The 22,203-nt window shown below is 43.9% G+C and overlaps 1 protein-coding gene across 3 annotated transcripts in view; it reads right to left on the minus strand.

The window, feature by feature from the left end:
• dnah6 (dynein, axonemal, heavy chain 6) overlaps nucleotides 1–22,203 on the minus strand; it is a 554,194-nt gene that overhangs the window by 500,513 nt on the left and 31,478 nt on the right. For all 3 annotated transcript variants that reach the window (XM_068030693.1, XM_068030691.1, XM_068030692.1), the window contains 2 exons: nucleotides 11,123–11,382; nucleotides 2,824–3,091 (listed from right to left, as the gene is read on the minus strand). In XM_068030693.1, coding sequence (XP_067886794.1) covers nucleotides 2,824–3,091; nucleotides 11,123–11,301 — 447 coding nt within the window. In that variant the 5' untranslated portion in view covers nucleotides 11,302–11,382. The remainder of the gene's footprint in view (nucleotides 1–2,823; nucleotides 3,092–11,122; nucleotides 11,383–22,203) is intronic.

Below are 22,203 nucleotides of genomic sequence, written 5' to 3' on the forward strand. Positions count from 1 at the left end.
GCAACTTCACACCCACCTCTCGCAGCCTCCATGTACCTCTGGCTATTTAGCTATGCCAGCCACATCACCCAAATGCCGTAGAACACATTCATGGACGTTCTTGCTTCTCTTTTGTAGGGCAAGGTCACAGAAGGAATCGCAGGCAGCAGAGCAAAACTGGCGAGGGCCAGGCATACCCGCATCTCCTGAGCCCTACAGAAGAAATGGTGCTTGGTATCATGGAGCCAGCTGTGCTAGAGCCCGTTACATCCGGCATCACCAAGAACGTTGAGCACAAGAGTATGTTCCTGCCTTATGCCCCTTCTCAACTCCCTACTTACCCTTATCTGGCTATCTGGCATGAAGTGCATGCTGCTGATAGTTTGACCATGGGCAGCTTGATTTTTACCCCACACCTCCACTTTCCTCATTCCAACCTTGTCTTTCAGAATTTCCACTTTCAGACACCCAAGAACTGCTGCCTGCCCAGCTCAGGTCAGGTCAAATAGGATATCAGGGTTGCCAACAGTGATAGTCAGTTTAGCTGGAAGAAACTGCAGCTCATCAAAGACTGTCAGACAAGCAGTCTGAGCACAGAATAAGTGGAGGGGTCAAGAGAGACAGAGCTGGGTGTCATCAGCACACATGGGGAAACTGACCCCAACGCCTGTGGATGATGTTACTAAGAGGCTGCATGTAGATGAGGATGAGGAGAGGACCAAGGATGGATCAAGATACAATACACCACATTCTTTTGGTTGACAGTGACTGGGCCTCTCTCATTGCAAAAATTGGAACTTGATGAAGAGTCAAATGGAGGATACAAGCCAGGTTGAAAACAATAGGAGAGAAGACAAGGCTGATCAAGAATTAATGATCAGATGATTCCCAGCTTTGGTTTAAGAAACCTGTTGATTTTTAAGAGTAATTGAAGACTGTAGGAATTCCAAAGTTTTCAATTCCTGGGAAAGAAAGTGTTAAAGTTGGGGATGGAGCCATAAGCCCTGACTTCAACACAGTAGGGAAACAGTAGGAGGAAGAGAGTGTAGGACAGCATATTTGGAATGTAGAAAAAAACAAGAAAGGAAAATTTAGAACAGTAATGACCATAGTAGTATGTGAAAAATATAAATAAATACGAGGAAGGGTGCAAGAGAGAGGAAAGAGTCTGAGGATAGCTCAAAACTATAAACATTAACTATGACCAATAGTAAACAGTGATTTCCTCCCTTCTTCCTAACCTATGCAACCCCCTACCCTCTCTGAATTCAACAGATTTGTTAAATTTGTCCAATAACTGTGCGAGAATGATAAGAACGAAGCCTACTATCAAGTGCACCACTGGACCATTGCAATGTCATTGATTATTAATGTTAAAAGGAAGATAAAAGATTAATATTAAATCAACATTTCCAAAACATTGCAGTAAATATTTATGTTCAAAATACTAGATTACTGTTTTCTGGTAAGCAAATCAACCACAGCTAGAAACCTGTCTGAAATGTGAAATAGTGCTTTGTGTCGGAACAGATTTTTTTCCTTTAAATGGCATTTGCTAAGGAATGTATAGTGTTGGAAGAGTTACTTGGATTCTCAGCTACATCCTAAGGATGTAACTAAAACTGTGCTACAAATTCTTCAACAGCTTAATCAGATGATCTACTGAGTGTCTGAGTTAAACAAACCAGGAGCTTCTCATGTTCTGTTACTGATCTATGCTCAGTAAATTTACTCTCAGCCAGGACAGATGCAAAGGTGCTACAATGATCCACTCCTGATCACTGTCCACTTTTCCTCTACCCTATACAGAATTTTGATACCTGGGAAAAATTGACTAAGATTTCTGCTCCTGATCACTATGCCACATTTATAGCTAAGAAGCTAAGATCAGGTTAGCTTGCGAACACTCACTGTTTAGACTCTCACATTAAAGATGGCCACTTGGGCGAGCTATTTGAGGCTGACAATTGCTGTGGAACCTTATCCAGCAAGTCAGCAACACATTCAGGAGAGGAAATTAGTAAGAGTAAAAAAGAGAAAATGGGAAAATCAATGAAATTTGGAATAGATGATGATAAATGCAGTTCACATGTGGAGTCAAGGGACAAGTAGCAGAGCTGATAGGTAACAGGCTACAAAACAGAAAACAAAACAGAGGAGGAAGAGTTAAAGATAGTTATGCAGACTGCTGGAGATGAGAAGTGGTGCTCCACACAATCGGTGCTGGGACCACTGTTGTTCACCATATACATAAATGATCTAGAATGGGGAATCGGAAGTGCCATATCAAAATTTGCAGATGACTCCAAATTGGGGAATATAATTAATGTTGAGTAACATTATAACAAAATATAAGACAATATGAACAAACTTACAGTTATGGGCATGTAAATAATAAATTAATTTCAAATCAGATATGTATGAGATGCTGCATTTTGTTCGGTGAAATAAGGAGTTCACCTACTCCTTGGAAAAGAAGAACCTAAATAGGATTAAGGTGCAAAGTGATCTAGGGGTACAGATTCACAAATCATTAAAGGTAACAATGCAAGTTAACAAAGACACAAAAATGCAAACAAAGAACTGGGGTTCATTTTTAGAAGAATAAAATTCAAATGCAGAGACATTATGTTAAAATTATACAGAACCTTGGTTAGACCACACTTAAGAGTACTGTGCACAGTTCTGATCTCCATATTACATATGACAAACATTGGAGATACTCTACATTAATTTGAAATATAGCACATCTGAACATACACTGAGCATTTCCAGATAAGAAATTCTTAGAAAAGCAAATGATTAGGTAATTACACTGTATAAAAAGCTTGATTTGATACTCACTGAGTTCACTATGAACAGGTTGTCCTGCAATGCTCTGCGACAGCTGTTGATTTTCTTGGAACGCACATTTTTTCGCCAGACTGTAAAGGCCTTCCATTTGCGAAAAAGTGCAAACACCGGAATCTTAATAAGTTTCTTGTGATACAAATATTCTTGTTCCCAGCGGTCCAGTTCTATAAAATCGATGTCTTCATTATTCATGTGCAGAACTCCATCCTGGCTTATAGTGTAATAGTCATTCTGGTTGATATCCTCATAGGCGACAACACTAAAAAATATACATTGGGTTCAGCATGATGACATTAGCAATTGATTCTTTGGTTGGAATTTCAGATCTCCACAGTTGTTATTATTTACACTGATCAGATTAAAAAGAAAAACTATTAATGCTGGAGACTAAATAAAAATCTGCACATGCACAGCAGTGTCATCAGCATTGAAGAAAGATGGGTTAAATTTTCAGACGGAACCCTGCACCAAAACTCCAAAGTCTTAATCTATGCCTCACTTTCAGATGCCAATCAACCAGTTGTGTGACTGCAGTATTTTTAGTTTTAATCACTTTTACATTCCGTTCAGAAGTATTCTCCTGTTTTTACATATTTACATTTCCTGTTCTTTAGGTGCCATTCTGACTGAACCTCTCAGACCTCTGACAATACAACTGATTCCCAGAGATATATGAAAAAGTCCATGACGTTTTTTTTAATGTTCCCTGCTCCTATGGAAAGCACTTTATCTAACTTTCCTGACAGGACAGCAATATGGAAAGTATTAGCACTGCCTTCTTCAAGCTCCTTTCACCATTAAACAGAGATTCACTTAGAATAAGTGAATGAACATAATAAGATTCAGCCAAATCATTGTGAGATAGTGATTTACTAAATCTGTTTTCTTTCCGATAGATATTTATGACAGTGTTGCAAAAACCTAATTCGGGAGGCGGAGGGGGTTATTGAGAGGAGTTATGGGGAGGTAGTCACACATCAGGTAAAAGAAGTAGGTAGATGGGTTACCGTCAGGGGAAGGAGAGGGAACCAGCAGGCAGTGCAGGGATCCCCTGTGGCCGTTTCCCTCAACAACAGGTATACGGTTTTGGATACTGTTGCGGGGGACGACTTACCGGGGTAAGCAATGGGGTACAGGTATCTGGCACAGAGTCTGTCCCTGTTGCTCAGAAGGGAAGGGGGAAGAGGAGCAGAGCATTAGTCATTGGGGACTCCATAGTTAGGGGAACAGATGGGAGGTTCTGTGGGAACGAGAGAGACTCATGGTTGGTATGTTGCCTCCCAGGTGCCAGGGTTCGTGATGTCTCGTATCGTGTTTTTGGGATCCTTAAGGGGGAGGGGGAGCAGCCCCAAGTCGTGGTCCACATAGGCACCAACGACATAGGTAGGAAGAGAGATGGGGATTTAAGACAGAAATTCAGGGAGCTAGGGTGGAAGCTTAGAGCGAGAACAAACAGAGTTGTTATCTCTGGGTTGTTGCCCGTGCCACGTGATAGCGAAGCGAGGAATAGGGAGAGAGAGGAGTTGAACACGTGGCTGCAGGGATGGTGCAGGAGGGAGGGTTTTGGTTTCCTGGATAATTGGGGCTCTTTCTGGGGTAGGTGGGACCTCGACAAACAGGATGGTCTTCACCTGAACCAGAGGGGTACGAATATCCTGGGGGGGAGATTTGCTAGTGCTCTTGGGGGGGTTTAAACTAATTCAGCAGGGGAATGGGAACCTAAAATGTAGTGCCAGTGTACAGGATGTTGAGAGTAGTGAGGTCAGGGATAAGGTTACAAGGACGCGAGGGCACTGGCAAGCAAGAACCTGGTTTAAAGTGTGTCTACTTCAACGCCAGGAGCATCTGGAATAAGGTGGGTGAGCTTGCAGCATGGGTTGGTACCTGGGATCTCGATGTAGTGGCCATTTCAGAGACATGGGTAGAGCATGGGCAGGAATGGATGTTGCAGGTTCCGGGATTTAGATGTTTCAGTAAGAACAGAGAAGATGGTAAAAGAGGGGGGGTGTGGCATTGTTAATCAAGGAGAGTATTACAGCGACAGAAAGGACGTTTGAGGACTCGTCTACTGAGGTAGTATGGGCCAAGGTTAGAAACAGGAGAGGTGAGGTCACCCTGTTGGGAGTCTTTTATAGACCTCCAAATAGTTCCAGAGATGTAGAGGAAAGGATAGCGAAGATGATTCTCGACAGGGGCGAGAGTAACAGGGTAGATGTTATGGGGGACTTTAACTTTCCAAATATCGACTGGAAATACTATAGTTCGAGTACTTTAGATGGGTCAGTTTTTGTCCAGTGTGTGCAGGAGGGTTTTCTGACACAGTATGTAGACAGGCCAACCAGGGGCGATGCCACATTGGATTTGGTACTGGGTAATGAACCCGGCCAGGTGTTAGATTTAGATGTAGGTGAGCACTTTGGTCATAGTGATCACAATTCGGTTAGGTTTACCTTAGCGATGGGCAGGGACAGGTATATACCGCAGGGCAAAAATTATAGCTGGGGGAAAGGAAATTATGATGCGATTAGGCAAGATTTAGGATGCGTAGGATGGGGAAGGAAACTGCAGGGGATGGGAACAATCGAAATGTGGAGCTTATTCAAGGAGCAGCTACTGCGTGTCCTTGATAAGTATGTACCTGTGAGGCAGGGAGGAAGTTGTCGAGCGAGGGAGCCGTGGTTTACGAAAGAAGTTGAAGCGCTTGTCAAGAGGAAGAAGAAGGCTTATGTTAGGATGAGACGTGAAGGCTCAGTTAGGGCGCTTGAGAGTTACAAGCTAGCCAGGAAGGATCTAAAGGGAGAGCTAAGAAGAGCAAGGAGAGGACACGAGAAGTCATTGGTGGATAGGATCAGGGAAAACCCTAAGGCTTTCTATAGGTATATCAGGAATAAAAGAATGACTAGAGTTAGATTAGGGCCAATCAAGGATAGTAGTGGGAGGTTGTGCGTGGAATCAGAGGAGGTAGGGGAAGTGTTAAATGAATATTTTGCATCAGTATTTACAGTAGAGAAAGAAAATGTTGTCGAGGAGAATACTGAGATTCAGGCTACTAGGCTAGATGGGATTGAGGTTCACAAGGAGGAGGTGTTATCAATTTTGGAAAGTGTGAAAATAGATAAGTCCCCTGGGCTAGATGGGATTTATCCTAGGATTCTCTGGGAAGCTAGGGAGGAGATTGCAGAGCCTTTGTCCTTGATCTTTATGTCGTCATTATCGACAGGAATAGTGCCGGAAGACTGGAGGATAGCAAATGTTGTCCCCTTGTTCAAGAAGGGGAGTAGAGACAGCCCTGGTAATTATAGACCTGTGAGCCTTACTTCGGTTGTGGGTAAAATGTTGGAAAAGGTTATAAGAGACAGGATTTATAATCATCTTGAAAAGAATAAGTTCATTAGCGATAGTCAGCACGGTTTTGTGACGGGTAGGTCGTGCCTCACAAACCTTATTGAGTTTTTCGAGAAGGTGACCAAACAGGTGGATGAGGGTAAAGCAGTGGATGTGGTGTATATGGATTTCAGTAAGGCGTTTGATAAGGTTCCCCATGGTAGGCTATTGCAGAAAATACAGAAGTATGGGTTGAAGGTGATTTAGAGCTTTGGATCAGAAATTGGCTAGCTGAAAGAAGACAGAGGGTGGTGGTTGATGGCAAATGTTCATCCTGGAGTTTAGTTACTAGTGGTGTACCGCAAGGATCTGTTTTGGGGCCACTGCTGTTTGTCATTTTTATAAATGACCTGGAAGAGGGTGTAGAAGGGTGGGTTAGTAAATTTGCGGATGACACTAAGGTCGGTGGAGTTGTGAATAGTGCCGAAGGATGTTGTAGGGTACAGAGGGACATAGATAGGCTGCAGAGCTGGGCTGAGAGATGGCAAATGGAGTTTAATGCGGAAAAGTGCGAGGTGATTCACTTTGGAAGGAGTAACAGGAATGCAGAGTACTGGGCTAATGGGAACATTCTTGGTAGTGCAGATGAACAGAGAGATCTTGGTGTCCAGGTGCATAAATCCCTGAAGGTTGCTACCCAGGTTAATAGGGCTGTTAAGAAGGCATATGGTGTGTTCGCTTTTATTAGTAGGGGGATCGAGTTTCGGAGCCACGAGGTTATGCTGCAGCTGCACAAAACTCTGGTGAGACCGCACCTGGAGTATTGCGTGCAGTTCTGGTCACTGCGTTATAGGAAGGATGTGGAAGCTATGGAAAGGGTGCAGAGGAGATTTACTAGGATGTTGCCTGGTATGGAGGGAAGGTCTTACGAGGAAAGGCTGAGGGACTTGAGGTTGTTTTCGTTGGAGAGAAGGAGGAGGAGAGGTGACTTAATAGAGACATACAAGATAATCAAAGGGTTAGATAGGGTGGATAGTGAGAGTCTTTTTCCTCGGATGGCGATGGCAAACACGAGGGGACATAGCTTTAAGTTGAGGGGTGATAGATATAGGACAGATGTCAGAGGTAGTTTCTTTACTCAGAGAGTAGTAGGGGCGTGGAACGCCCTGCCTGCAACAGTCGTAGACTCGCCAACTTTAAGGGCATTTAAGTGGTCATTGGATAGACATATGGATGAAAATGGAATAGTGTAGGTCAGATGGTTTCACAGGTCGGCGCAACATCGAGGGCCGAAGGGCCTGTACTGCGCTGGAATGTTCTAATTCTAATTCTAATTCTAACTTACAATTGCCCATTTTGTCCCTGTAAAATAGGCATCACATTTCAAATTTTGCATTGTGATCTGTTGCACCAGATCTGGACCAGAAGAGCTTTGATGACATATTGGTTTGGACCATGTCTGAAACAGCCATTAGGGTCCTCAAATATGCAAGTCAGGATTCTACGCCAGTTGCAAGACTCCAGATGCAAAATCCAGGTTCAAATGGGCGAAGCTTGCATTACACATGCTCCGCCTATTTGCACCAGGTCTTGAGTGGCCTAACCAACAGTCTGCAAGGGACTACAGGAGGCTGTTCAAAACGAGGCTAATAACATTTTCAGTACTTATTTTTATTGTTGTGGGCCTAGGAAAAGCTGGAGTGCTCCTCCTGGACCTGCAAAAAAACTCCAGCCTGCAACCACTCGAGACTATCCCTGCAAGCCGACTCTTTGTGATAGCTGGTCAATTTTCCACCCTCCCTGACCAGCGAGTTGTAGTGGGGCACTCATTGGGCACCCACAACTCACCAGTGCATTTCATCAAGACCAGAAGCCAAATTTGGGTCGGGCTGCAGAGTGGCATGGAAATGAATTGATCTGCCGAATTTGCACCTGCTTTATGTACAAGTCAAATTTCTCCCTCTACGGTTGGGCAATAGCATTAAATTAAACATTTAAGAAAGCAGAACCTGATGGCAATACTGAACAAAAAAAAGGCCTTAATTGTGTCAAAATGGTCACAGCAGTAATAAAACCCATGAGATGATCAACGAATTAGAGATTAGGAGACCAAAAGATTAGGTTAAAAAAGGTCTTAAAGAGGCAAAGAGGGTCTTTAAAGGAGGGTCAAAGAAAGAGTGGGAGGGAGAGGAGCCATGATTTTAGGGAGGATATTCCATGCATGAAATGTAGTGGGCTAAAAGCATTATTGCCAATCGTGGTGTGAGGTGACGGAGAATGCACAGGAGTCCAGATTTATAGGAACAGAGGATTTACAGGGAGTGAGCTGTAGGGCTAGAGGTGGCTAAGGAGGTTTGGGGGATGTCAAGATGAGGACAAGAATTTAAATCTGAAATACTAGGGGACTGTGAGCCAATAAGTGAGCAAGGATAGGCATGGATTGTAAGCAGAGCTTGTTGCAGGATAGGACATGAACAGAGAGTTTGAGCCAGCTGGAGTTTACTGGGGAAGAGGATGGGAGAGTGGCATGGACAGCATTGAAATAATCAAGTCTGAAAGTTACAAAGGCATAGAGGAGATTTTCTACAGTGGATGGGCTGATGTTGGGGCAGAGGCAGGCAATATTATTGATTTGGAAGTGGGGGGACCTTGTGCTGAAAAGTATATGGAGGAGACTCAGCTTAGGTTTGAACAGAATGCCAAGGTTACAAACAATCCTGGTTTAGCCTGAGACAATGGCCAGAGAAAGCAATATATTCAGAGTTTGTGAAGATGATGGCTTTAGTTCCAATGTTTCGCTGAAAAAATTTAAGTCTCATCCAAGATTGGACAATGGGCAAGCAGTCTGATACCATAAAGGTAGTGGAGGGTCGAAACAAATGGTGGAGAGGTAGAGCTGGATGTCATTGGTGTACAGCTGGAAGGTGATCTCATCCCTGTGAGCAATGGATCTTTGGGGGACTCTGGAGTTGGGAAAATAAACTGTTCCCTAGATGTACTCTGGCTTCACGTGGATAGGTAAGAGTGGAACCAAGCAAGGACAGTCAAATAAGGATGATGCGGTCATCTAGGTCAAAGGCTGCAGAGAGATTGATAAGCAGAACGTAGGATAATGCACAATCACCATATTCACAGAGAATATAATTTGTGACTTTGGTTAGGGCAGTTGGAAGAGATTCAAATAGGGAGTTGTAGGAGAAATAGGAATTTGGAGACAACAGTATATTGGAGAGGAAGAGAGATGTGGCAGTAGTTATTGAGGAAAGAGGACCTAAGGTAGGCTTTTTGAAAAGAAAGATCAGATGGTGAGAAAATGTGTAATGTTGCACTGTGTTAAAATCAAGTGTCCGATTTCATTTCTGCAAATTAAGGGGTTACTTTCACATTTTATGACATGCAATGGATTAATTTGGAAATATGCTAAAATCTACAGTATAATGGGTTTCATACAAAACAGACATTGGAACTTGCAGGATTAATTATATGGTCAATGCTAAAAGCACATTAACTGTTGCATTGTGACACCAAACTAGAACATTTGTTTATTGGAAGATCTCTAGTTGATCTTACATGCATATTTATTTACTCTATTACTAGCAGATTTTCCATGGAATTGCTGAATGTGTGTTAGCTAAGACTCTGTTCTGTAACAATAGGGGAGTTCTGCCATGTAATATACAATGTATTATCCAGGCCACTTAGATGCCCTCATGCCAAAGTGACTAAAATGTTTGTGGGTTTAGGCTGGCCTGGAGGAGGTGCAGGACCCCCTCATCCCAACCTGAGAAAAAGAATGAGGCTGCGACTAGTGGCTTCCTCTGCCGGGTAAAAAAAAAAATCTCTGTCATATTCAGGGTACCTGAAGACCCCAGTCATGGGTCAGTTACCTATAAGGTCTTGTGAATTAAGGGGGCAGGGCCTTCCAAATTCCAAACCCAGAAATATCCATGTCTTGGCTCTCAAGCAGCACCTAGTTTAGGGTCACTGCAAAGATGCCTGGTCTTATTCTTTGTTCCAGTCATGTGGTTACCAGGGGTTAATTCGCAGGCAAGTTTTGTTTGACTCACATTGCTCCTATGAATTAATGACAATGCTCAAAAGCAAATGGCAGTCACTCAAAAAGTTAAAATTTAACCATTAAAAAACACAAACCACACATATTCTGCCCTAACCTGGTCTGCTTTTAATTGCTCCTACCAAGTTCCCTGTCTTTCAAACAAAAAACAATCAGATTGGTCACGGGATTAACTGCTAGAATGTGATACAATAGAAGTGGCATGGGAATACCATGGAAAGAGAGACATGCATTTCCTTATTAAGTCTCTCAGAAATGTCTAAAGGCACTTTCAACATTGTGGGTTCAAGCCCCACTCCAGGATTTGAGCACATAATGTAGATTGGCACTTGAGTACAACACTGATGGAGTGCTGGATTAGCACAAGTGTCATTTTTCTGATGAGAAGGTAAAACTGAGGCCTGGTTTCTTGAAGAGGTGGATGTTAAAGATTCCATGCCACTATTCAAAGAACAAAAGGCAGTTCATACAGTGTACTGGTTGATATTCCTTCCACAATGAACAGCACCAAAAACAGATTTATTGGTCATTCATCGCATTACTCTTCGTGGGACCTCAAGTGCAGAAAATGGTTGCTGCAGGCCAAATGTCTTATCCAAAGAACAGAACCTCAACAATATAGCACTTGTTTACTTTTGCACAGAAGCATCAGCCTAGATTCTGCACTCCCATCTTTATCTGTGGGCTTCAACCCACAACCTTCTGAGCCAAGTGATGAGAATGCTACCAAGTGAAGATACTGGACAATCAATCAGTTCGCTGAATTGAAACGAGCATGCAAACAACACTCAGCAATTTTTTTAATGTATATAGTTACAGGAATATATAGATTGATTTAGTTACTGCAAATATAAATACAAAACCCACAAGGTTAAAAATTAAAGATCGTACCTCAAATTATAAAAATCATATTTAATGGAATATTTGGGAGCACTATAGTTCATGTATAAAAAACCCAGATGTTTATTCTCCCGAATTATTGAAATAATTTTTAAAGGATCTTGGATGTTTTCCCGGATGACATCTTCTGCTGAACCATATGCCAGTTCTGGAGGTAAAATCATTCTCATGCATGAACTTGTCCGACACAGAGCAACACTGGGTTGTTTCAGTGATGGTGGAGATGGCAATATACAACTGTCCAAGTCAATCTGTGTATTATAAATAATGTGTTTAAAATTTAAACAGTTACATTCAAGAGCACACTGAATACAAAGACATCAATTTCATTTTATCTATCGTTAAGTCATCCTCTAAAAGATATAGTTTTGACAAAGGAGTAAAGTGCACCTTAGAAATTCTACTTACGTTTTTCATTGAAGCTGTAATCAATAAAGCAATAAAATATTTAGATACAGCTTGAGGGTACCTCACCACAAGTTGAAATAAGTTATTCTAGTCAGATCACTGACGAGATCACATTATGAGCAGTTCTGGGTACCTCATCTTCCAAAAACTGATTCATTGTTCAAAGAACCACAACAAAATCAACTCTAGTGCTCAGGACTCAATGACAACAGGAGATTTTCTTTCATTGCAGAGAGGATAGAGGAAAGGGAGAAACATGATCAAGGTCTTTAAATGCTGAGAAGCACAGAGGATGTAGATATCAACAGGGTATTTAATTGCCTAACCAGAAATGACCAAGAGCCAAAAATCAAAACTAAAATCAAAAGAAGGATGAATATTATGGGCAGAATTTTAAGGAAACGGAGGCGTGGGTGTACATACAATCAGGATGGCATCCCATCTTGATTTTGTCCATGGCAACAAACATGGAGGACGGAGGTCTGACAGCGACATGGTGGGGCAGGTAATTAAGATTGAAAATGATTTTATGGTCCGGATTGGATTTTTCAAAAACTGTGCATGGGCTTCACGGGGCTTCAGAGGCTTGCCTCCTTCAACGAGACGATATGGCAGCAGAAGAGAAATGCGGCCTGCTAGTGGAGGCCATTGGGAGAGCAACCATCAAGGGACTGGCAGGATGATGAAGGGTGGGCATCGTGCACTATATGAAGTGTGAAGTGAAGGTTGTTTGAGCTGCAGGGCAGTGCCATTGCAAAGGGAGGCAATGGGCAAGTAACACCTGGGGAAGGCTCACAAGTGGGAGCAAGAAGGGGAGGGCGCTGACAAGGAAGGACTTGCATTTATGGAGAAGCCACCTATCGTGGGCCTCATTCACCTAGGCTTTGGGGATCCCATTGAAGATGAAGTGCAGCAGAGCAGCAGGGAGGACCAGGTTCCTGCAGCAGCAGTGCAACAACCAGTGAGTGCACAGAAGGGTCAGCAGTAGCCTACAGACAGTGGAGAACAGTGCAGAGGGGAGGGAGAGGGAGCTGCCCCACTCAGGAGGTACCCTCCAGAGAGAGTCTACAGGTGGAGGCTCAACTACCTGCAGATGTCCGAAAGGCAGTGCCAACAAAGACCCGCTTCTCCAGGGTGGCTGTCATAGACATTTGTGCCATGAGGCAGGATAAGATGTGCCCAGGGGCTTGTGGGAATCAGACAACAGTGGCCCTGAACGTCACCTTGGTGCTGAACTTCTACACCTATGGATCATTCCAGGGATCCACTGGGGACGTGTGTGGGATCTCACAGTCTGTGGCCCATCAGTGCATCAAGGGCGACACCAATACCCCTTTCAGGAGTGGCTTTTCCACACGGATCCCAACTCTCAGGCCCAGAGTTCCAGCGGGTTGGGGCCATCGCTGGATTCCCCCAGGTGCAGGGTGTCATTGACTGCACCCATATGGCCATCAAGCCTCCACAACACCAGCCAGCGGCCTTCTTCAACAGGAAGAGTTTCCATTCCCTCAATGTACAGCTGGTCTGCGACCACTGTAAACAGATTCTGCAGGTCTGTGCACACTTCCCGTGAAGTTGTCACGATTCCTACATTTTGAGGCAGTCCCAGGTTCCTAAACTTTTACAGCCTCTCTCCTGCCTTCAGGGATGAATTCTTGGAGACAAGGCTACCCACTGAGGATACAGTTACCGACGCCTGTGAAGAGCCTACACACAAGTACAGGGGAGAGGTACAACGCCTGCCACGGGACAATGCGAACTACCATTGAGCAGGCCAATGTTCTGCTCAAGATGAGATTCAGGTGCTGAGATCGGTTCGGGGGAACCCTTCATTAAACCCCAGTGAGGGTCTCGTGTATCACCGTGGTCTGTTGTGCACTGCACAACCTGGTCCTGCAGAGTGGGGAGCCGATGAGCAATGAGGAAAATAGGAGTGGACTGCCTCCTTGGATGATGAGGATGCAGAGGGGGAGGATGGGCAAGCCAGGCCAAATGAAGGACCCCAGGGACAGTTGGAGGGCGGCCATGAGATACATATAAGGGAGCCTCGCGATGCTCTTATACATTCTCATTTTCGTTGATCCTTACTGTCAGTTGTAGCTTGACCAATAAAGACCTACCTTTATGCATGCCATGTTGTTGTCTTCCTTCCTTAAGGACGCACTGCTCATTGAACATTTGCTCAGTGCACAGCTCATCAGGCTTCAGAGTTGACTCCTCACAGTGCATTATAATCGCCTCCAGCCTCTTCATAGAGGTTGGGTTACAGTGAAGGAGCAAAGGCTTGGCAGAAGAGAAAGAGAGGGAGTCTATGCTTAATAGAAACGATTGCACTATGACAGGGGCCTCCATTCAGGGCCATCTCGCCATGTCACTGTCAGTCATCTTGGATTCCCTAACCCTTTGCCCATATCTAAGGGGGTTGATCCCTCTCCTCCCAATGCACCATCCTGGTTCACTAGATGCAAGGCCCAAGAGGAGAAAGGCATTAAAAGGTATTCACTTTTGCAGCTTAGATGAGGTCGTTGAGCCGCTTGCGGCACTGAATCCATGTTCATGACATGACCCCACGGCTGCTACTTGGATTGGCTCCCAGGTCTCCTCCTCCCATCCTTGGGAACAAGAGGTCCCTCCTCTCCCTTACAGCCTGCAAAAGCATCTGGAGGGAGGCATTAGAGAAGCGTGAGGCCACCTGGGGTCTCTTCTCAGCCATCTCTTCTGTTTCTCCCCTCATCTAAGGAAGGATATACTTGTCATAGAGGGAGTGTAAAGGAGGATCACTAACTATTCCCTGAAATGACGGGATTGTCTTATGAGGAGAGATTGAGGAAACTGGGCCTGTATTCTCTAGAGTTTCGAAGAATGAGAGGTAATCTCACTGAAACTTACAAAATTCTTACAGGGTGTGACAGAGTGGAGGTAGATTGGATGTTTCCGCTGGCTGGTAGAACCAGGGGACAGAGTCTCAAAATAAGGGGTATGCCATTTAGGACTGAGATGAGGAGGAATTTCTTCACTTTGAGGGTGGTTAATCTTTGGAATTCTCTACCCCAGCGAGCTATGGAAGCTCAATCATTGAGCATGTTCAAGACAGAAATTGATAGCTATCTGGATACAAATGAGATCAAGGGATATGGGGAAAGGGTGGAAAGGTGACATTGATGCAGATGATCCGCCATGTTCTCATTGAATGGCGGAGCAGGCTTGATGGGCTGAATGGCCTACTCCTGCTCCTATGTTCCTATGTGCTCCAATCTTTTCCTCCTCTCCCAGGCCTTCACAGTGCAGCGTTCAATGCAGGGCCGGCAGCCCTTTAAAAATGGCATCAGCACCTGCCGAGGGGTCACCTGATGCCGCACTCCCCACCTCCGAGCCAGACACTGACCACTCAATTGGTCGGGTGTCACAGCTCATTACGTTTAGTTGGCTGGCCACCACTGAATTGCATGCAGCTGGCCACACCTGCCCCTGAAGTGCCTCACGTCCAGTTCCAGTACCAACAACGGGACTGGCGTCTTAAACTTAAAATTCGTCCCTCTGTTTCGAGGTGAATGTCTTTGCAGCTCAGAATGCGTCCTTAGGGTGCACTGAAGTTCACAACAGAATACATTATACTTAATTAAAAGCAAAATACTGCGGATGCTGGAAATCTGAAACAAAAACAAGAAATGCTGGAATCACTCAGCAGGTCTGGCAGCATCTGTGGAAAGAGAAGCAGAGTTAACGTTTCGGGTCAGTGACCCTTCTTCGGAACTGACAAATATTAGAAAAGTCACAGATTATAAGCAAGTGAGGTGGGGGTGGGGAAAGAGATAACAAAGGAGAAGGTGCAGATTGGACCAGGCCACATAGCTGACCAAAAGGTCACGGAGCAAAGGCAAACAATATGTTAATGGTGTGTTGAAATACAAAGCATTAGTACAGATTAGGTGTGAATACACTGAATATTGAACAGCAGCAAGTGCAAACCTGAAAAAAAAAGTGGGTAAGCAAACTGAACAAACTAAGATGAAATGAAATAAATGCAAAAAAAGATAGTAAAAAATGTAAAAAAGAATGTAAAAAAAAGGAAGAAAAAATAACTAAAAATGAAAGTAAAATGGGGGGCTGTCATGCTCTGAAATTATTGAACTCAATGTTCAGTCCAGCAGGCTGCAGTGTGCCTAATCGGTAGATGAGATGCTGTTCCTCGAGCTTGCGTTGATGTTCACTGGAACACTGCAGCAATCCCAGGACAGAGATGTGAGCATGAGAGCAGGGGGGAGTGTTGAAATGGCAAGCAACCGGAAGCTCAGGGTCCTGCTTGCGGACTGAGCGGAGATGTTCCGCAAAGCGGTCACCCAGTCTGCGCTTGGTCTCCCCAATGTAGAGGAGACCACACTGTGAGCAGCGAATCCAGGATACTACATTGAAAGAAGGCCTGGTCCAATCTGCACCTTCTCCTTAACTCTGCTTCTCTTTCCACAGATGCTGCCAGACCTGCTGAGTACATTATACTTAAGTCTGCGGAAAGAAAGGTTCCACATGCAAAATTAATTTTCTCATTCCATACTATCCGACGTTGCTACTTGCTTTTTCTTCTTCAAAGAAACTTCCAGTCAACTGCTTTTGTCTGTTTTATGCATGTTTTGATTTTACTTACCACAGATTTATATTCACATATTATTTATAATGTATAACTCGAAATTTCTCTCTGCAGTCCTAGGAGAACTCTCAGACTCCTCTCTTTTTATATTACATTTTGCTTGTTCCAAGGTGGAGGCAGGAACCCTCCACTCATTTAAAAGGTACCTGGACATACACCCGAAGTGCTGTAACCTACAAGGCTACGGACCAGATGCTGGAAGCTGGGATTAGATTGGGCGGCCAGATTTTTTAGCCAGCGCAGACTCGAAAGGCTGAACGGCCTCCTTCTGTGCCGTAATTTTTTTATGGTTCTATGTTCCTGCGCTAAAATATCAATCAATGATGCAAAATGATGATACACTGAAGTGATTTTAAGTACTTCCTAGTTACATTTGCTCCTTAAATAGGTTAATTGGAATATATATATATATATATATATATATATATATATATATATATTGCATAATTCACTTTATATATATCCCAAACACACATTCAAAAAAGTGAATTATGCAATCAATATATTATTTTAAATAAAAGTTCATAGTATCCTTTCAAAATCCCAATGCAAATCAATTCTCTTGTTTTCATCATCCAGGGATTTATTTCTTATATCCAGAAGAAAATAAATCATTCATAAATGTAGAAAATAAAAAAGTTTAACAATTTACTTCTGAAGGCCCAATCATTTAGATCTTGAAAAACAATTATTTTTCTTTCGTCAACTACAAGCCACTAGTGTAGAAAGTCAAATTATACTTTTTCTCAAAGCAGCGCAATGACACTGAACCATGGAATTAGGATAAATGTAGGTTGAATTCTTCTTCTGTCCAGTTCCCAAACTGAGCAATGCAAATCATAAGAACCAGAGAATCATACAGCATGGAAGGAGGCTATTGGGCCCATTGTGTCCACATCAGCGTACAAGTAACCATCCAGCCGAATCCCATTTTCAAGCTCTTGGACCACAGCCTTATAGAATTCAGCACTTCAAATGTATATCCAACGAGTTTTTAAATGTTATGAAGGTTTCTGCCTCTATCACTCTGTCAGGCAATGAGTTCGAAATGCCCAACAGCTTCTGGGAGAAAAACATTCACCTTGAATTCCCTCCAAACCTCCTACCTTTTACCCTAAATCAATGCCCCCTGGTCTCCTCCTGAAGTCCCCAGCATCACAGATGCCAGACTTCAGCAAATTCGATGAACTCCGCGTGATATCAAGAAACGACTGAAGGCACTGGATACTGCAAAGGCTATGGGCCCTGACAATATTCCAGCAATAGTACTGAATACCTGTGCTCCAGAACTTGCTGTGCCCATAGCCAAGCTGTTCCAGTACAGCTACAACACTGCTATCTACCCGGCAATGTGGAAAATTGTCCAGATATGTCATGTAAACAAAAAGCAGGACAAGTCCAACCCGGCCAATTACTGCCCCATCAGCCTACTCTCAATCATCAGTAAAATGATGGAAGGTGTCATCAACAACGCCATCAAGCAGCACTTGCTTAGCAATAACCTGCTCAGTGATGTTCAGTTTGGGTTCCACCAGGGCCACTCAGCTCCTGACCTCATTACAGCCTTGGTTCAAACATGGACAAAAGAGCTGAACTCAAGAGGTGAGGCGAGAGTGACTACCCTGACACCAAGGCAGCATTTGACCGAGTATGGCATCAAGGAGCCCTAACAAAACTGAGGTCAATGGGAATCAGGGGAAAAACCCTCCACTGGTTGGAGTCATACCTAGCACAAAGGAAGATGGTTGTGGTTGTTGGAGGTCAATCATCTGAGCTCCAGGACATCACTGCAGGAGTTCCTCAGGGTCGTGTCCTAGGCCCAACCATCTTCAGCTGCTTCATCAATGACCTACCTTCAATCATAAGGTCAGAAGTGGGAATGTTCGCTGATGATTGCACAATATTCAGAACCATTCGTGCCACCTCAGATACTAAAGCAGTCTTTGTAGAAATGCAGCACGACCTGGACAATATCCAGGCTTGGGCTGATAAGTGGCAAGTAACATTCGCGCCACACAAGTGCCGGACAATGTCCATCTCCAACAAGAGATAATCTAACCATCTCCCCTTGACATTCAATGGCATTACCATCGCTGAATCCCCCACTATCAACATCCTAGGGGCTACCATTGACCAGAAACTGAACTGGAGTAGCCATATAAATACTGTGGCTACAAGAGCAGGTCAGAGGCTAGGAATCCTACGGCGAGTAACTCACCTCCTGACTCCCCAAAGCCTGTCCACCATCTACAAGGCACAAGTCAGGAGTGTGATGGAATACTCTCCACTTGCCTGGATGGGTGCAGCTCCAACAACACTCAAGAAGCTCGACACCATCCAGGACAAAGCAGCCCGCTTGATTGGCACCCCATCTACAAACATTCACTCCCTCCACCACCAACGCACAGTGGCAGCAGTGTTTACCATCTACAAGATGCACTGCAGCAACGCCCCAAGGCTCCTTAGACAGCAGCTTCCAAACCCACGACCTCTATCAACTAGAAGGACAAGGGCAGCAAATGCATGGGAACACCACCACCTGCACGTTCCCCTCCAAGTCACACACCATCCTGACTTGGAACTATATCGCCGTTCCTTCACTGTCGCTGGATCAAAATCCTGGAACTCCCTAACAGCACTGTGGGTGTACCTACCTCACATGGACTGCAGTGGTTCAAGAAGGCAGCTCACCAGCACCTTCTCAAGGGTAATTAGGGATGGGCAATAAATGCTGGCCTGGCCAGTGACGCTCACATCCCATGAATGAATGAAACAAAAATTATCGTCCCCTCAACCAAGGGGAATAGGGCCTTCCTATCTATTCTATCCAGACCCCTCATAATTTTTTACACTACAATTAGGTCTCCCCTCAGCCTCCTCTGTTCCAAAGAAAACAAGGATAGCCCATTCAATCTTTCCTCATAACTAAAATTCTCCAGTTCTGGCAACATCCTCATAAATTTCCTCTGTACACACTCTAGTGCATTCACAGTTTTCCTAAAATGCAGTGACCAGAAATTCAAGTGGTACTCCCAACTGTGGCCTTACTAGTGTTTTATACAATTCCAGCATAACTTCCCAGTTTTTGTATTCTATGCCTCAGCCAATAAGGCAAGTATCCCATATGCCTTCTTGACCACCTCATCTACCTGTCCAGCCACCTTCAGGGACCAATGGACATGCACAAAGGGCGGCACAGTGGCGCAGTGGTTGGCACTGCAGCCTCACAGCTGCAGGGACCCGGGTTCGATTCTGGGTACTGTCTGTGTGGAGTTTGCAAGTTCTCCCTGTGTCTGCGTGGGTTTTCTCCGGGTGCTCCGGTTTCCTTCCACAAGCCAAAAGACTTGCAGGTTGGTAGGTAAATTGGCCATTATAAATTGTCACTAGTATAGGTAGGTGGTAGGGAAATATAGCGACAGGTGGGGATGTTTGGTAGGAATATAGGATTAGTATAAATGGGTGGTTGATGGTCGGCACAGACTCGGTGGGCCGAAGGGCCTGTTTCAGTGCAGTATCTCTAATCTAATCACTCCAAAATCGCTCTGTTCCTCTACACTTCTCAGTACCCTAACCCCTACATTCAAGTCCAAATCATTGATATTACCACAAAAAGCAAAGTACCTGGTACTGAGCCCTGTGGAACCCCACTGGAAACAGTCTTCTAGTCACAAAAACACCCATTGGCCATTACCCTTTGCTTCCTGCCTCTGACAAAATTTTGGATCTAACTAGCTACTTTGCCTTGGATCCCATGGGTTTTTACTTTCGTGACCAGTCTGACATGTGAAACCCTATGCTAAAATTTACATATACTACATCAAATGTACTACCCTCCTCCACCCTCCTTGTTACCTCCTCAAAAAATTCCATCATATTAGTCAGACACGACCTACCCTCAACAAATCCATGCTGTCTTTGATTAATCCATGTCTTTCTAAATGAAGATTTATCCTATCCCTCAGAATTTTTTCCAATAATTCTCCCACCACCAAGGTTAGGCTGACTGGTCTGTAATTACTCAGACTATCCCTTTCTCCTTTTTTAAACAATGGAGCAACATTACCTGTTCTCCAGTCCCCTGGCATCACACCTGTAGCTAGAGATAATGGGAAAATGATGGTCAGAGCCTCCACTATTTCTTCTCTTGCTTCCCTTAACAGCCTAAGATACATTGCATCTGGCCTGGGGATTTATCCACTTTCAAAGCTGTTCAAACCCTTAATAATTTGTCATTCATGGAAGGAGTTGTGATGAAATAAACAATAAAATGGAAGAATTATGAATTTAAAAAGTCAACTGCTAAACCACAAGAACATGGACACTTATACAACAGTCAAAATAGAGCATCAGTCACATGGCCCCTCCTGTACTGGAAATAAACAAAATTGTCTACCAAGATGGAACTTGTTAACCTCGTCTGAAATAGCTCTGGGGATATCCCTTTTTTAATTGAAAATTGCATATTAATGACTCTTAATCAACATCAGAGAATCACAGAATTGTTACAGCGCAGAAGGAAACCATTCAGCCCATTGTGTCTGCATCGGCTCACCGAAAGAGCATTTCACCTCGTTCCATTTCCCCGCCAGCTCCCAATGTTTCCAAGTTTCGTATCATCAGTAAACTTTGAAATTGTGCCCTGTACACTGAGGTCTAGGTCATTAATATATATGAGGAAAAGCAAGGGTCCCAACACTGACCCCTGGGGAACTGCACTATAAACCTTGTGCCAGCCCGAAAAGCATCCATTAACCACTACTCTTTGTTTCCTGTCACTCAGCCAATTCCGTATCCATGTTGCTACCATCCCTTTCATTCCATGAGCTGTAACTTTGTTCACAAGTCTGTTGTGTGGAATTGTATCAAACGCCTTTTCAAAGTCCAAGTACACCACATCAACTGCATTGACCTCATCAACCCTCTCTGTTAATTCCTCAAAAAATCCAGCAAGTTAGTTAAACGTGATCTTTCCTTAGGAAATCTATGCTGGCTTTCTTCAACCCGTATTTGTCCATGTGACGATTAAATTTGTCCTGAATTATTCTTTCTCGAAGTTTCCCCACTATTGAAGTTAAACTGGCTGGCCTATATGTGCTGGCTTATTTTTACACCCTTTTTGAACAAGGGTGTAACATTTGCAATTCTCCAATCATCTGGCACCACCCCTGAGTCTAAGGAAGACTGAAAAATTATGGCCAGTGCCTCCAAGATCCTCACTTCCCTCAGTATCCTTGGATGCATCACAACTGGTCCTGGTGCTTTATCCACTTTAAGTACAGACAGCCTATCTAATACTTCCTCTTTATCAATTTTAAACCCTTCTAGTGTCTGAATTACCTCCTCTTTCACCGTTGCCTGGGTTGCATTTTCTTCCTTGGTAAAGACCAATGCAAGGTATTAATTTAATACCTCAGCTATGCCCTCTGCCTCAGTGCGTGAATTCCCACCTTACCACATGTCCATAACAAATTCCTCTTTCAATATGTTAATTTTATCTTATATTTCACACTCCTCCTCCCTGACTGCAAAGTCGGTATAGTCCCTCTTTTTTGTGAAAACAGGTCATGCAGGCCCCCACTTACCAAGAATGAGACACATTAATTTTGCCATATGAAAACTGATTTTAAACTGCTGTTGAAATGAGGAAATGACTTGTTAAACAGATCAGCCATGGCTAGAAAAAACATTTACATACTAACAGGCAGTGCTTGTGAAGACAAAGGACCATTCCCTGACACATTCAACCCACAGTGGACTTTGATCACCAGACATTGAGGGTGAGGACACTCACATTCCAGGATGACTTCTAAGATGGCCGAATCCACAAACAGACGTGGTCAAACCGGTAGGTCACATTACTAACGTGCTGGACAACCTGAGTTTTTTTTTTAATTGTACAAACAACTTGAGGGAGAAAGACTGTTTGCTCCTGGACTGAAAAGACCTCTCCTAGTCTGCTCCCATCTCTTTCTCACGGAACTCCAAATCCACTGAAGACGTGAACCTCAAGAGAGAAAAG

Source organism: Heterodontus francisci, chromosome 4 (genome assembly GCF_036365525.1).
Source record: "Heterodontus francisci isolate sHetFra1 chromosome 4, sHetFra1.hap1, whole genome shotgun sequence".
Lineage (NCBI taxonomy): Eukaryota > Metazoa > Chordata > Chondrichthyes > Heterodontiformes > Heterodontidae > Heterodontus > Heterodontus francisci.